Source organism: Pteropus vampyrus, unplaced genomic scaffold, assembly GCF_000151845.1.
Source record: "Pteropus vampyrus isolate Shadow unplaced genomic scaffold, Pvam_2.0 Scaffold478, whole genome shotgun sequence".
Classification (NCBI taxonomy): domain Eukaryota; kingdom Metazoa; phylum Chordata; class Mammalia; order Chiroptera; family Pteropodidae; genus Pteropus; species Pteropus vampyrus.
Window position 1 is genome coordinate 228,345 of NW_011889259.1, and position 16,200 is coordinate 244,544.

At 59.7% G+C, this 16,200-nt stretch overlaps 3 protein-coding genes across 3 annotated transcripts in view; all 3 read left to right on the plus strand.

Moving 5' to 3' along the window:
* The first annotated feature begins 2,318 nt into the window (after nucleotides 1–2,318).
* Nucleotides 2,319–3,243, plus strand: LOC105307127 (fibroblast growth factor 19-like). Its single transcript, XM_011382484.1, has 2 exons — nucleotides 2,319–2,550; nucleotides 2,963–3,243. The coding sequence occupies exons 1-2, from the start codon at nucleotides 2,319–2,321 to the stop codon at nucleotides 3,241–3,243; spliced, it is 513 nt and encodes a 170-aa protein (XP_011380786.1).
* Nucleotides 3,244–5,424: 2,181 nt separating this feature from the next.
* LOC105307123 (fibroblast growth factor 19-like) lies at nucleotides 5,425–10,046 on the plus strand. The gene is made up of 3 exons (XM_011382480.2): nucleotides 5,425–5,656; nucleotides 6,069–6,172; nucleotides 9,132–10,046. Exons 1-3 carry the CDS (start codon nucleotides 5,425–5,427, stop codon nucleotides 9,444–9,446), a joined length of 651 nt encoding a protein of 216 aa, XP_011380782.1. The 3' UTR covers nucleotides 9,447–10,046.
* A 4,126-nt stretch (nucleotides 10,047–14,172) lies between these two features.
* ORAOV1 (oral cancer overexpressed 1) overlaps nucleotides 14,173–16,200 on the plus strand; it is a 15,034-nt gene continuing 13,006 nt past the window's right edge. Inside the window, exons 1-2 of the mRNA XM_011382481.2 lie at nucleotides 14,173–14,177; nucleotides 15,359–15,362. The gene's annotated coding sequence lies outside the window, so the exon portion shown is untranslated. The remainder of the gene's footprint in view (nucleotides 14,178–15,358; nucleotides 15,363–16,200) is intronic.

Genomic DNA, 16,200 nt, shown 5'->3' on the forward strand with positions numbered 1-16,200 from the left:
TCATGGCCTGCCCAGGGAGTGGCCAGGGGTGGACCTGTGCTGCAGAGGGTCTGACCCTGTCACCCCCGCCACCCCCACAGCAGGCCACACCACCTCCCCCAACACGGCATGGCCAGGATTTACAAGCCTGACGGCCTGGGTTCAAATTCCAGGTCCGTCATTTACAGGTTGTGCAGCCTTGGGTCACTCTGCCATTTTTCTAGGCCCCTCCATCTGTTCAATTGGGACCGCAGAATGTCATGGGCTTTCTCGTGGGGAGTTAAGCCGAGAACACCTAAAAAGTGCTTAGAACAGAATGGAAAGCTGCGGCCTTTGCCGTGCGCCTCAGCCCCCAGGTCTCAGCGCCTCTCTCTTCCCGCCGTGGCCCCAAGAGGGGCAGCTGAGGAAGGGGTAGAGCCAGAAGCTGGCGTCCCCCCTTCTCCCGCCACCACCCCCCCCCAGGTCTGATTGGGGGCGCGTCCCCCAGTGCAGCCCCTGCCATCCTCCTCGGGCCTTGCATTTATCCGGGATCTTTAAAAACCAAAGCTGCAGGGGAGGGTAATTAAGTTTAATAGAAGCCGCCGTCGATTTAAAGCCACAGGGGGGAAGTAATTAGATTTAACAGAAGCCACGGCTTTCTGAACCAAGACACACAGCGTGGGGGTCCCCGGTCTACAAAGCCTTTGAGATGATGTCTTTTTGTAAAGACTTTCCTGGTGACATTTTCTGCGCGCTCCGTCATTAACGCCAGTCACTGGCTGGGATATGGACATGGCCTTCGCTCATTGAAATTCATTAAGCTTGGCACTGCTTCCTTTCCCTGTGTCGCCACCGTTTGCCCTCCCATCGCCTCTGCGCCGAGCCACTGCGGCTCTTCCCCAAAACCGGCCTCCTGGGAGTGGGAGGTGGGGCTGGAAGAATAATGAAAAAGAATCGGTGTGGAGCCAAAGCCCCCTGGGAGGACCCCTCTCTTTCCAGCCTAGGCCTTCTCTGGATGCTGCTTCCATTTTCGGAGCATCATGAAAGGCCTCTGGTTTGCAGGAGCCACTTCGCTGAGCGGCCCCAATTTCTCCCCTCTCCCCGGGTGCCAGCTCGACCCCCGCTGCGCGCGATAAGTGCTCCCCTGCCCCTATCCACCAGGTAAGATGCTCCCCGCCTCTCAGACCGCACTGCGCTCAGGGACCCCAGGACTGGCCCAAAGACAAAAGGCATCTCGGAAACAGAGGCGCGCCCGGGCCTGAGCTGGTAAATCAGTTTCCCAGTCTGCACTTTGCAAGCCGGCTCTGCCCCCAAAGGCCCCCTCACAACGACCGCCCAGCCAGGCTCCAGCGCCGGGGTGCGCCGCGGGTGGGGCGGCGCGTGAGCCCAAATCCGGGCTTAAGCGCCATCTAGCGGCGCCCGCGCAACGCGCCCATTGTTTCTCCGAGAGCGAGACTGCGCCCGGCCCCCCGTCGGGGTACAATTTACCCGGATAAAAGGGGCCGGGGTCGGAGTGGGGGCAGGGATCGCGAGAACACAAGGTGGGAGAACGTGAGAGGGTCCGAGCTGCAGGGGAAATTCTAATGGACGACTTCACGTCCGCGGACTGGAGGCCGGGCGGGAGCGGATGGGGCTTTGGAGGGGAGACGTTTTTCCAGACAGGCTCGAGCACAGGCCGCTGCAGGCTCAGCAGCCACACTGAGACCACAAGGGATGCAAAGCTCAGCGCCCCCCAATCTCTGGTCCCGGGATTCCTGCCTGCGCCCCTGCTAGCGCCCCGGGACGAGCGCATTTCCTGGGGAGCCGTGGCCTGGGGGCGGGGTTCCGTTGTCTCCTTTATTGCTTTATAAAATCAAACTCGCCCAACCTAGAACGACCTGGCCGCCGGCGCCGCCACTTCGCGGCGGGTTGGAGCGCCCCCACCTCCCCGCCCCTCGCGGCGGGTTGGAGCGCCCCCACCTCCCCGCCCCCGAACCCTCCCGCAAAGCGGGGCCTCCTCCTCCTCCTCCCCTCCTCCCCCAGATCCAGGCGGCCTGGGCGGGGTCACCCAGACGCAGCCCAGAGAGGGGGCTGGGGCCGGAGGCGGGGTGTGAGTGGGTGTGTGCGGGGGCGGGGGCCTGATGCAATTCCGATAAGAAATGCTCGGTGTCGCGGGCACCCACCCGCCGGGAGGGTAAGACGTGCTATATAAGGCCGCCGGCCTCAAGTCGCCGCGCCGTCGGAGCAGCAGCGCACTAGGGGTGCACGGCTGTCTCGAGGGCTGCGGCCACCTCCACCACCTCGGCACGCACAGTCTCGCGTCCCGGCTGCCTCCCGCACCCCAGCCGCCGTAGCTGCACCCGGAGCTCGAGAGAGGTGCCATGCGGAGCCCGTGCGCTGTGGCCCGCGCCTTGGTCCTGGCCGGCCTCTGGCTGGCCTCAGCTGCGGGCCCCCTCGCCCTCTCGGACGCGGGGCCGCACGTGCACTACGGCTGGGGCGAGGCCATCCGCCTGCGGCACCTGTACACCGCCGGCCCCCACGGCCCCTCCAGCTGCTTCCTGCGCATCCGCGCGGATGGGGCGGTGGACTGCGCGCGGGGCCAGAGCGCGCACAGTGAGTGCCCGCCGCGTCCCTCTCCTGCCCAGCGCCCCTTCTTTTTACCTTCTTCGGCTCCCGCGGGGCTTCCCGTCCCGAGATCGCCAGTTTGGGCACATCCGAGTTCGCCCTCCCTGGCTCCCGGGACAGCGCGAGGCGCTGGGGGAGGGTGAAACGTGTGCGTGGACCTACCGCGCCATGCGTTACCCTCCCTTCACCCCCGTCCCCCCCACCCCCGGCTCCGCGGACCCCTCACTCCTGGGAACCCTAGGCTTTGACACCTCGGCGTTCCACTCCCCCCACCCCGAGTCCCCAGACAGCGCGGGGAGCTGGGGGAATGGGAGAGGGGCGCGGGCCCCCGCTCCGACCGCACCCACATGGTGCGGGCCCCCCGGGTCCCGGCTGTAGCTTTTTGCTTCCCTTGCACCAGGTTTGGTGGAAATCCGGGCTGTCGCCCTGCGGAACGTGGCTATCAAGGGCGTGCACAGCGTCCGATACCTCTGCATGGGAGCCGACGGCAGGATGCTAGGGCTGGTAGGTGTCACCACCAGGCGGGACGAGCTGGGACGCGGAACTTACGCCTGTCCCCGGACAGGGCCTACAGGGAAAGGGGGTCGCGCCGAATCGAATCCAGAGTTCCCTGGCTTCCTCCGCTGGGGCCGGCATGGAGCTCCCGAGGGAGTTCGACAAAGGCCGGATGAAGGAAACTAACGTTCGACTTTTTTCTACAGAAGTTTAGGGTCCCGGCCAGTGGCCAGAGAATGGGTGAGAATCGCCTTTGCGTTTCACGTTGAGCCAAAGGCCGTCTCAGTCGGACATTGGAAAACCCATTACTCGGCTCTGGTTTTAACCAGGAGGACGCACCTCGGGCCTTTTCAGCTGGGCCAGCTCGTGGGTGGTCCTCGCCTCCGTGCCCCTCCCCGGCAGTATTAAAAAAAAGAAGAAAGAAAGAAAACGGGTATATCCACAACTGAGATCTTTATTTTAAACGGTAAATCTTCAAACAAGTTAGAAAAAAAGCCACATTTGAGATAGGGTAGGTTTTTTAAATTAATTTTTATCGACTAGAAAAACTGGTTTTTGCAGGCGCGTAAGAATAATATTCCAGTGCGTTCTCATCCTCATGTCCCCCTCACCTGTGCTGCAAATGCCTTTGGGGAGGCGGGGGGAACTGGCCGTGGGCTGGGATGGCCGAACCAAGACACACAGCGTGGGGGTCCCCGGTCTACAAAGCCTTTGAGATGATGTCTTTTTGTAAAGACTTTCCTGGTGACATTTTCTGCGCGCTCCGTCATTAACGCCAGTCACTGGCTGGGATATGGACATGGCCTTCGCTCATTGAAATTCATTAAGCTTGGCACTGCTTCCTCTCCCTGTGTCGCCACCGTTTGCCCTCCCATCGCCTCTGCGCCGAGCCACTGCGGCTCTTCCCCAAAACCGGCCTCCTGGGAGTGGGAGGTGGGGCTGGAAGAATAATGAAAAAGAATCGGTGTGGAGCCAAAGCCCCCTGGGAGGACCCCTCTCTTTCCAGCCTGGGCCTTCTCTGGATGCTGCTTCCATTTTCGGAGCATCATGAAAGGCCTCTGGTTTGCAGGAGCCACTTCGCTGAGCGGCCCCAATTTCTCCCCTCTCCCCGGGTGCCAGCTCGACCCCCGCTGCGCGCGATAAGTGCTCCCCTGCCCCTATCCACCAGGTAAGATGCTCCCCGCCTCTCAGACCGCACTGCGCTCAGGGACCCCAGGACTGGCCCAAAGACAAAAGGCATCTCGGAAACAGAGGCGCGCCCGGGCCTGAGCTGGTAAATCAGTTTCCCAGTCTGCACTTTGCAAGCCGGCTCTGCCCCCAAAGGCCCCCTCACAACGACCGCCCAGCCAGGCTCCAGCGCCGGGGTGCGCCGCGGGTGGGGCGGCGCGTGAGCCCAAATCCGGGCTTAAGCGCCATCTAGCGGCGCCCGCGCAACGCGCCCATTGTTTCTCCGAGAGCGAGACTGCGCCCGGCCCCCCGTCGGGGTACAATTTACCCGGATAAAAGGGGCCGGGGTCGGAGTGGGGGCAGGGATCGCGAGAACACAAGGTGGGAGAACGTGAGAGGGTCCGAGCTGCAGGGGAAGTTCTAAAGGACGACTTCACGTCCGCGGACTGGAGGCCGGGCGGGAGCGGATGGGGCTTTGGAGGGGAGACGTTTTTCCAGACAGGCTCGAGCACAGGCCGCTGCAGGCTCAGCAGCCACACTGAGACCACAAGGGATGCAAAGCTCAGCGCCCCCCAATCTCTGGTCCCGGGATTCCTGCCTGCGCCCCTGCTAGCGCCCCGGGACGAGCGCATTTCCTGGGGAGCCGTGGCCTGGGGGCGGGGTTCCGTTGTCTCCTTTATTGCTTTATAAAATCAAACTCGCCCAACCTAGAACGACCTGGCCGCCGGCGCCGCCACTTCGCGGCGGGTTGGAGCGCCCCCACCTCCCCGCCCCTCGCGGCGGGTTGGAGCGCCCCCACCTCCCCGCCCCCGAACCCTCCCGCAAAGCGGGGCCTCCTCCTCCTCCTCCCCTCCTCCCCCAGATCCAGGCGGCCTGGGCGGGGTCACCCAGACGCAGCCCAGAGAGGGGGCTGGGGCCGGAGGCGGGGTGTGAGTGGGTGTGTGCGGGGGCGGGGGCCTGATGCAATTCCGATAAGAAATGCTCGGTGTCGCGGGCACCCACCCGCCGGGAGGGTAAGACGTGCTATATAAGGCCGCCGGCCTCAAGTCGCCGCGCCGTCGGAGCAGCAGCGCACTAGGGGTGCACGGCTGTCTCGAGGGCTGCGGCCACCTCCACCACCTCGGCACGCACAGTCTCGCGTCCCGGCTGCCTCCCGCACCCCAGCCGCCGTAGCTGCACCCGGAGCTCGAGAGAGGTGCCATGCGGAGCCCGTGCGCTGTGGCCCGCGCCTTGGTCCTGGCCGGCCTCTGGCTGGCCTCAGCTGCGGGCCCCCTCGCCCTCTCGGACGCGGGGCCGCACGTGCACTACGGCTGGGGCGAGGCCATCCGCCTGCGGCACCTGTACACCGCCGGCCCCCACGGCCCCTCCAGCTGCTTCCTGCGCATCCGCGCGGATGGGGCGGTGGACTGCGCGCGGGGCCAGAGCGCGCACAGTGAGTGCCCGCCGCGTCCCTCTCCTGCCCAGCGCCCCTTCTTTTTACCTTCTTCGGCTCCCGCGGGGCTTCCCGTCCCGAGATCGCCAGTTTGGGCACATCCGAGTTCGCCCTCCCTGGCTCCCGGGACAGCGCGAGGCGCTGGGGGAGGGTGAAACGTGTGCGTGGACCTACCGCGCCATGCGTTACCCTCCCTTCACCCCCGTCCCCCCCACCCCCGGCTCCGCGGACCCCTCACTCCTGGGAACCCTAGGCTTTGACACCTCGGCGTTCCACTCCCCCCACCCCGAGTCCCCAGACAGCGCGGGGAGCTGGGGGAATGGGAGAGGGGCGCGGGCCCCCGCTCCGACCGCACCCACATGGTGCGGGCCCCCCGGGTCCCGGCTGTAGCTTTTTGCTTCCCTTGCACCAGGTTTGGTGGAAATCCGGGCTGTCGCCCTGCGGAACGTGGCTATCAAGGGCGTGCACAGCGTCCGATACCTCTGCATGGGAGCCGACGGCAGGATGCTAGGGCTGGTAGGTGTCACCACCAGGCGGGACGAGCTGGGACGCGGAACTTACGCCTGTCCCCGGACAGGGCCTACAGGGAAAGGGGGTCGCGCCGAATCGAATCCAGAGTTCCCTGGCTTCCTCCGCTGGGGCCGGCATGGAACTCCCAAGGGAGTTCGACAAAGGCCGGATGAAGGAAACTAACGTTCGACTTTTTTCTACAGAAGTTTAGAGTCCCGGCCAGTGGCCAGAGAATGGGTGAGAATCGCCTTTGCGTTTCACGTTGAGCCAAAGGCCGTCTCAGTCGGACATTGGAAAACCCATTACTCGGCTCTGGTTTTAACCAGGAGGACGCACCTCGGGCCTTTTCAGCTGGGCCAGCTCGTGGGTGGTCCTCGCCTCCGTGCCCCTCCCCGGCAGTATTAAAAAAAAGAAGAAAGAAAGAAAACGGGTATATCCACAACTGAGATCTTTATTTTAAACGGTAAATCTTCAAACAAGTTAGGAAAAAAAGCCACATTTGGGATAGGGTAGGTTTTTTAAATTAATTTTTATCGACTAGAAAAACTGGTTTTTGCAGACGCGTAAGAATAATATTCCAGTGCGTTCTCATCCTCATGTCCCCCTCACCTGTGCTGCAAATGCCTTCGGGGAGGCGGGGGGAACTGGCCGTGGGCTGGGATGGCCCAGGTATCCACCGGGGACTCAGGGCAGGGAGCGTTCCGCTGCTGGGTCTCTGGTCTCGGGGAACAAAGGCTGGGAGTTCAAAGGGAACCCTTGCCCCTCCCGCCGGGGCACACAGAGCAGGCTGTGTGAGGTCCAGGCGGGGCGCAGGGCCTCAATACAGCCCCGCTGGGCCAGGGGCTCCGTTGGAGGGGACAGTGTGTGTGTGTGTGTGTGTGTGTGTGTGTGTGTGTGTGTGTGTGTGTGGAGACTGAGCCTTTGCCTGGGGGGGTGCCCCCCCAAAAGCTGCAGATACGGTCCTCCCCCGCAGCGCAAGTCTTTTTGGTGTCTCAAGATCGTGCTGTGGCCCTGACGCGTTTATTCCGTTTATCCAGAGCGCCTTTTTCAGGTTTTACGGCGGGGTCCTATGTGAAGGGATGAGTGGAGGCTAAGAACCGAGGTGGTCAGCTGGCTGAAAGCTGACACCCAAAGCCGCTCCAACCCGCAGTTGCAACTTTTGTTATTGTGATTGGGGTTGGGGGTGGACGTCCACCTAAAATCCAATTTTGCCTCTTGATCTCCCTGGGCTGGCTTAGCAAAAATGGAGGTTTTTTTTTTTTTTTTTTAATAAAAAAACCAGAATCCACATTCTCCTAGAAACCTGAAATGATTTAATTTTTCTGTATAGAGAAGAAAATGAGATGCCCATTTGTCCTAAAGACTCAGTGGAGTACCATAGTCCATTATTTGGCTTTACTTCTCTTGTTTGTCAGTTTGTGGCTTTATCCCGTGCCTGGGCTGCAGGCCTTATCAGGGCCTTATCAACACAGCGCTCACCCACCTGCAGTTCAGCGACCTTTGTAGGCTTGGGCAGAAAAGTGACTGGGTGCCTCCTGGGGTTGTTTACCGCCCAACCCTCCTGGCTCCCTGCCTTGGGCTGTCCTCTGTGTCCCCGAGGGGTAATGACTCTCTAATTGTAGACAGAACTTACTCGCTGGCACCTCTCAATCAACTATGAATGGTCTGGGTCCAGGCGCTGGTTTCCCTGCTTCTCCGAGCATTTCCGGCCCTCCCTGCTGGGTGCAGGCGCTGTCCTGGGCCTGGGGGAGGGGGCTGCCTTTATCCAGAAGATCCTGGCAGGCTGCCTGGACGGCTCTCTGAGCAGAGGGAGCGAGGGCCTCGGAGGGGGCTGTCGGTTCTCACAGGGCACCAGACAATAAGGCCTGAGAATGGCTGGGTTATTTGGGTCTGAATGGGAACTAGATTCTTTAATCTGGGCTCCAGATCGGATTACGTGTGATTCTTAATTAAAGGACAGTTGTTTTGCCTTGTTTTCCAAAGTGAAATTTGTCCTAAACTGGATAAAGTTTAGCCAGTGGAATATGGGGGGCGGGGGGAGGGGAACGCGACATTTTAATGTCAATATTTCAGGGTGAGGGAAGCTCCTGTGCGTGTGCCTCTGGTTTTATGGATGTTGTTGCTCAGAACAAGACTAAGTTTAAAAAGTGACATGACGTCTTGAAAAATATAAAGGGTCGATGTAAACTATATGTAGATGTTGGGTCGTATACTCGAAATACGTGGAATAAATACCCGAGTGTGTAGTTAATGGTTATAAAATATCAAATTTACATGTACGAAGTATATGTAAATTTATGCATAAAGTATATTTAATATATATGCCTAATGTTATATTTAACATTTACTATAAATGTTAAGATATGACAGAGGGAATATAGTCATTCGGTGTAATAACTGGTGTCAGAGGCACCAGACCTGAGGGGATCACTTTGTGACGTCTATGAATGTCTCATCACGACGCTGTGTGCCCGAAACTAACACGGTCAATGTCAGCTGTAATTGGAAAATTAAAAAATGAAACGGTAAAAACATTATTTCGCATATTATAATGTAATATATGCTCAGTGCGTACGTGTAATACTTTCTACGTACTTCATACGTGAACATACGTTATGCCAAATGTTTTATATTTAGAAAACATTTTATAAATGTGACTTATAAATTTAAATTTATAAAACAAATTTAAATTTATAAAACATAGTTATAAATTTAAATTGATAAAACATACTTTAAATATCCTTATATTTTATTGTGTACTTTATAACCTTTAACCGTGCGCGCGCACACACACGCACACACACGCACGCACACGTGCGCACACACTCACACAATGTGGATCAGGTGGCTGCACATGACGCAGCTGCCCGCCCACCTGTGCAGGCCTCCGCTTCCCGTGGCGGCCCGCCGGGAGGGGGCGCCCACCCGCTGGCGCTCACAGGCTGTCCGTCCCCTTTCTCCGCAGCTTCAGTACTCCGCTGACGACTGCGCCTTCGAGGAGGAGATCCGCCCGGACGGCTACAACGTGTACCACTCCAAGAAGCACCACCTCCCGGTCTCTCTGAGCAGTGCCAAGCAGAGGCAACTGTACAAGGACAGGGGCTTCCTGCCCCTGTCCCATTTCCTGCCCATGCTGCCCAGGAGCCCGACAGAGCCCGAGAACTTCGAAGACCACTTGGAGGCCGACACGTTTTCCTCGCCCCTGGAGACAGACGACATGGACCCTTTTGGGATTGCCAGTAAATTGGGGCTGGAGGAAAGTCCCAGCTTCCAGAAGTAACAGGAGGCTCTGGCCGCCCCCAGCCCTAGAGGCCAGGGCCCCAGGCCCGGCTCTGGCCGCGCTTCTCCAAGTAGCAATCCCGGGCCCACGTCCTATTTAGCTTTAGGAAGAAACCTCTAGAACTTGTATATAGACACTTTGACATTGGCCGTTTCTAGGGGGTAGACTCGTATGATCATGAAACGGTAAGCCCTCCCCCTACCCAGGTGCTCTCCCAGCTCCCGACCCCACGCCCTGGTCATTCGTTGCCGGACACGTGCTGTCCACGTGCTGTCCCGGTTCTGCTTGAATGCCTCCACCGAAGGGGACCTGCCATCTTTGGGAGAGCGGGTGCCACGCTGAAATGTCTCTGCCCTTGTCTCCCGTCGTTTCCAGCAGGGACAGCCAGAAGTCACTGCGAAACTTTACAGGTGATCGGCTCTGTGAAATGACAGGTGAATTCGACTCAACCGCATAGGAGAATTGACCCAGATCTCAACTCCAGTGGGGACGGCTGACCTTCCCTGAGCCTTCGCAGGACAGGACAGGACAGGACAGAACAGACGGTGTGGGCGTGGCCCAGCAGGCTTCCGAAGCAGGGGGCACCCAGCACCCCCTGCAGCCTGGGGAAATGGTGAGGCTCCCCCTGATGGCTGGTTCTGGGGTCAGTAACATCCACCATACTACTTGGCGGTACACCCAGGGCAAATCGGGCAGTTGACCTACTGCCCTCAGCCCTCTCCTGACAGCCAGCACCCTGCACACAGCCAACACTCGCCTGGCCTCAGCCTGGCTCCCCTAAAGAGAATGGCCATTCTGCCATCTGCTCAGAGGGACAGGACAGACAGCCGGTCCCAAACACCCTTCCTCGCACGGTGACGCAAGGTTCCGGGGAATCCAATTAGCTCAAGTAGTAGGGGTGTCCCGTGAGGGCGGTTGAGAGGGAACCCCGCCAGCCTGTCCCCTCCTAGTCCTCCTTGTCACGTTGGCGCGCTGGCTTCTTCTTGGAATGCTACGGATATTGACGAGAGAAAAACAGATGCAGAAGCCACGTCCGCTTCCCGCCCCTGCCCCTGGCACCACGTCATTCTGAGCCTGGGGAATGGACAGTTCCCACCTTCGGTCGACCGGCACGTTTCACTCGAAAGCCAGAAAAACGATTCGAAAGCCCCAGCCCTTGCCAGGAAGTGAAAGCAGGGACCGAGTTTTCCAGCACTTAGTCGCCAACGTGCTATTTATGACTAATTTATTTTTGTTTGATATGCACATCTCTCTTTATTTTCCTACTTTATTTATGCCCCCGAGTAGTATTTATGTGTGCACGTGAGTTTGGTTTTCTACATTAAAGTGGCATTTGTATCATATTCACTGCCTGACAGAAGTTCCTGGTTGTCGTACCCCTCTCCCCAAGCTGAGACTCGGGTGGGTTAAATCCGAGGTTTAGGGGAACCAGTGAGCGGTGGAGGCTGGCATGGGCCCAGCTTCTTCATGCCCCCTCTGCCAGAAGGCGGGGTGCCTGGGATGGCATCCGCGTCAGGACTGTTGCCAGCTGCAGGAAACAAACCCCAACTAACAGCGGCCTAACTTGGGGTGTCACCGTTGACACTTGGAGCCACATGATTCCTCATTAGGGACAGGTTCTCTGTCCTCTGCTCACTAGACATCAGTAACACTCGTTGTGACAACCGAATACGTCTTCGTGTCCTCTGGGGGTAAAGTCACCCCGAGAACCACTGGCCTGAACAAATGGGGCTCCCTTTTCCCAGCACCACACCCAGAGGTAGCGCGTTTACTCACTGCCCAGCGACGCCCGGCCTGTGTTCTCTGTGACTCTCTTGGTGTCTCCAGTCATGTGGCCTCAGGGTGGCTGCTGAGCCTTCAGTGGTCTGTGCTCAAGTCTGGGGAGGAAGGACTCATTGCCACATTGACCTTAGGGCCCGCCGGCAGCTTCTGATCACATTCTATGAGCCAGGATTGGTGGCAGGGCCACCCCCGGCTCAAGGCGGGCTGGGAAAACAAGTATTAAGAGGGACCCATCGCCCCTCTGATGAAACGGGGCATCTGTGAGGAAGAAACGGGGGGCAGGGGATGATGTGGGGGGTGACTACCGACCTGCATCCTGCATGCAGTAACAAGCACAGGTGTGGCCCTAAGCGGTGGCAGGTGGGAAGCCTCGGGTGGGTCAGTTCTGCATCTTAGTGGCGGCGGCTGCATCTAATCGACACGTGATAACGTGACAGCTACACACACACGCACGGGACCAACGACTCTCTGGTTCAGATCAGATTCTACAGTCACTTAAGGTGTAACCAGTGGGGGAAGCTGGGCGACAGGGACCCAGAACCTCCTGGTATTTTTTTTGCAACTTCCTGCGAATTTACAATTACTTTAAAATAGAAAGTAGGGGGAAAAAAATCTTCTCCGATACCATAAAACCCACAAATATTTGCTCCTCAAGCCTGTGGCAAGACAGAGCTTGAGGAGCTGCCTGGGGGACTCGCCCCATCTCCCACTTCCAAGCTATTCATCCTGGAGCAATCCGCCGAGTCCTCTGAGCCTCAGTGTCCTCTGCATGAGGGACGAGGACGGGCCGAGAATGAAACACCCGTGCAGTGCCTGGCGGGGACATGTGTCCTGTTTGCTCGTTCGCCAGGAAGTTAGCCGGGTGCCCATGTCGGCCTGCTACAGTTGAAATGATTGTTCGAGTCTGTGAAAGCCATTCCACGAGGCGCCTCCCACCCCGCAGCAAGCGGTCCCCACTCTCTAAACCATCTGTCACATTGATGACACGCCCGGATGCCCAGAGTCGGCCCCTTGCCATTCGCCCACCGAGATGCTCCTCAGTTTTTAACGCCCTCACCATGTGACTGCTAATTTGAGACCTGGGTGGGCAGGACTGGATCATGCATCCTGACACAGCATCTCATACCCCTCTTTTTATGGATAAGGGAGTGGGGGACCAGAGAGGGGAAGGCACCCACCCAAAGCTGCACAGCCATGGGCAGCGCAGCAGACGGGCTGTGGAGTCAGGCTGAGCGGGTAATGAATCCCTGGGCGGTTAACCTGCTGCGTCCCCTTGAATAAGTCACATCGCCTGAGCCTGGATCCTCATGCAGACAGTCAGATTAAAAATGTCTACACCGCAGGACTGTTGGGTGAATCGAATGGAGTTATGTCTGCAAGAAGCCTGGGACAGAGTGGGCTGCTAGCCAACAGCAGCCCTCACTGGGACTAGAACCCTCAGCCCTGAACCGTTATTTCCACTGGTTCTCGAATCTGGCTGCACATTGGAACCCCAGGTGGGGGGAATCCGACAGCTGGGCCCCACCCTGGAGGTCTGGTTTAACTGGAATGGGTATGGCCCAGACAACTAAAGAGCTCCGCCGTGGTTCAAACACGCTGCCCAGGACCCACAGGAAGAAAGTTTACATTCGAGCCTTCGTGCTCTGGAAAAACGGAGCACCTCCCTCCCTCGCTGGAGTCTACTGGCCTGGTCCCAAGCAGCACCTGTCCCGTCCCCTGTCCCCGCCCTCTCCTCTTCGGTAGGGACATAGTTCCATCTGCCCGGAGCAATCTTGCCCCAGACTTTGCTGGGCTCACTGCCTCGCTCGAGCGCAGTCCTTCCGTGACCACGCCAAGCGAGCTAGCCCGCCCGGTCCTGCGCAGGGTTCCGGCCCGCGGACGGACACGCTCTGGGCCCCACGATGCTCGCCGCCTGACCGACCACGCTCCAGAGATGTTCTTGCACACATCCGTCTGTGCACATCGCCAAGCATCTTTCGAGGGTGCCGTATCGGCTTTCTGGCTGCCAAAACAAACTTTCAGGAATTGCGTGGCTTAAGACGAGAGAGATCGATTCACGGATCCGGAGGCCCGGAGTCTGAAACAAGGAGTCTCAGGGCCGTGCTTCCTCCGGAGGCTCCAGGGAGGGTCCTTCCTGCCTCTTCCAGCTTCTGGGGGCTCCAGGGGCTCCTGGGCTGGTGGCCACACCCCTCCAGTCTCTGCCTCTGGCTTCGCAGGGCCTTGCCCCCTGTGTGAGGCCCCTTCTGCGCTCCAACACTCGTCGCTGGGATTAGGGCCCGTGTGGGTAGTCCAGCGTGATCTCATCTCAAGACCCTTATATCTGCAAAGACGCTTTTTCCAGTGAAGGTCACGTTCACAGGTTCTGGGGCTTAGGGTTTGGACAGATCTTTTGGGGTCCGTCATTGGACCCACCGCGGAGGGACAGACCTGAGAGGACTTGCCACGTTAACGGGGTATGCATGTTTACAATCTTTCCAGAGGCTGCTGTGTTGTGCTCTCAGTTAATCCAGGGACAAGTTAATGCCCGCTCGGGCACAGAATCAGACTCATCAGTAACCACTGCAACTCAGTTTACTTTAGGGGAGGCTGGGGATGGAGGGTAATGGTGCCAGGCACAGAGTTTCACCGTCCACCGACAGCAGCCCAGGCTGGGAGCCCCCTGTCTCAGGGAGCCCTGACTTCCTCCTACACCGGGGCTGGCGGGGTCCTCCCGGGACGGGGGCGAGGCCTGAGACAGGCTGGAGGTTTGGGGGGGGTGGGCCACCAACTTTGTCAGTTGGCTTGCCCTGTGGCCCTGGACTCTGGGTAGCGTAGGGGGATCCCAAACCCAGCTGAAGCTTGGACCCTGACACCTGCCCTGACTGAGGAGTCTGAGAGTTTGGGGGGCAGCAGGACCCCGCCTCAAGCAGGCTGGGGGGTGAAGCACCAGAACCTGAGTGTTCTGGAGACGTGGAGCGGGGCTCCATGATCCTGCTTCTCCGGTCAGAACTGGGTTACCTGTCACCGGCCCACATTTCCGTCTCCCCACATGTGACATTTGCCGGCTCTGAGAGAGACAGGGCGAGGGGCAGGGCCTCCTGATCAGCTTCCAGGGAGGGCTGGGTGGGCTGAGGCTGGGCGGATGTAACCTAGGGTGCCCTGCACCTGGGTGCTCAGCCCCAGGGCTGGCTTTGCCACTTGCTCCTTAGGAGCCAGAAGCCCCCCCACCCAGAGCCCCAGTGAGTAATGCTGGAGAAGTCCATCTCCAAAGCTTGTGTTTAAAAACCACAAGTGATAAGTAAAAACGGGTCTGACGCACAGTGGGTCCTTAGCCTCGTTATTATCGTCCGAATGCGGAACTGGAGATTTGGGAGAAGAATGTTCTAGCACCCGCAGTCCGGCATCAAGGGGGAGGGACCGAGACCCGGCTGCTGGGCGGAGGCCGGAGCGGGTCCGCAGCGCAATGGCGCCCCCTGGTGGCGGGCGCGCGAGCGGCTCAGGGCGCGGGCTCCGGGCTCGGGGGACCCGGCGGGTCCGCAGCGCCCGCCCCCGGGCGCGGGCTCATCTGGCGGTCGATCAGCTGCCGCCCACCCGCCGGTTCGGGCAGACGGGCCCCCCCCCAGGGGCCCAGGGCGAGTGCGACGGGACGGGAAGGCTCCGTCCCTCTGCAACCCGACATTAAAAATGCCTCCGGAATTTACTCCATTTATAACACTTATTAACATCGTCGCTCTATGTCCCGCGTGTCGGGCCCTCATCCGCGACGTGGGTGCTTGCAGCCCAGACGGGCTGACCGGGGACTCGAGGGAGCCCCTGCCCGGCCCTCCGGATGTCGCCCGCCCCTTGGGGAGGGGGCCGTTCCGGGCCGGAGGAGGAAGCGGCAAAGCCGGCTCCTCCGGTCTCTGGGCTCAGGGGAAGGAGCCCAGCAGGCATCTCTCTCCACAAAGGGAAAGGAGGGCGCTCCCCCGGGCTGGGGGCGGGGATGGGGGCGCCGGGAGAGGGGCGGGGAAGCCCACAGAGGGGTCCGGGCCAGAGAGGTCACAGCCCTGGGAAGGCGGACGCTGGAGGCCCTGAGCTGAGGCCTCTCTGAAGAAAGGAAGCGGGGTCCGCCGAGTGGGGACCCTCTGGAGCCTCCGTTAAGGGGTCACGAGGCCACACTCGTTCCCCTCCCCCACAGAGAGGGAGGGCGCGTGGGGAAGGAGCAGAGCTGGGTCCTGCCGGGAGGAAGGCCAGCCAGGCCGGGGCCAGTCGCTGTCCGCTCTGCGCTTCCGCTCCCGCAGATACAGATTTAGGGGAGCGCCGAGCTCTGGGCCTCGTTTTCATAAAAGGACTTCGAGATCTGGAAAGAATCCCCTTCACCTGGTCACCCTCCCTCTGGAGGTGACTGCGGGCTGTGGGCAAACAGCTCGTCCAAGGGCCATGCTGGCTTCCGGCCCCTCCTCGCTCCCAAGGCCCAGGGGGTCTCTACGCCGCCACCTGCCGCCCGCGCCCTTTCACAGACTCTGCTGTGCAAAGTCAGTTTTGGTATCTGCAAATGTTCGGACATTCATATTTTCTTTCAAACCTTTATTTCGTTTGAAAATCATGGTTTCGGAGGAACTGCTGCCCGACTCAAAGTGAACTCTGCTTCGTTTGCCTCCTTTTCTCCTTCCTGCATTCGGAAGCGGTGGCTCTGACCCTGTGGCTCCCGGAGCAGTCGGGAAGGCGACGGGCTGGGATCGCAAGGACATCAGAGCTTGTCCCAGTCGGCACTGGCCTATGTCATTCAGCCCCCCACCCCCTTCCCTGCTGCCTGGGGGCTGCGCCGGGCGGAGGCTGACCCCTGCTGGCCAGGGCCCTAATGCAGGCAGGTGGTCAGACCTGGCCCCCACCCCGCCCTAAGTTCCCGGGAGGCAGGCAGAAAACGGCCCTACTAGGCAGGTGCCCAGAGCGCAGAGGGGGAGCAGAGGAGAAGCCGCTGGAAAGCCTACCGGGGACTCCCCTCTGATTTTGC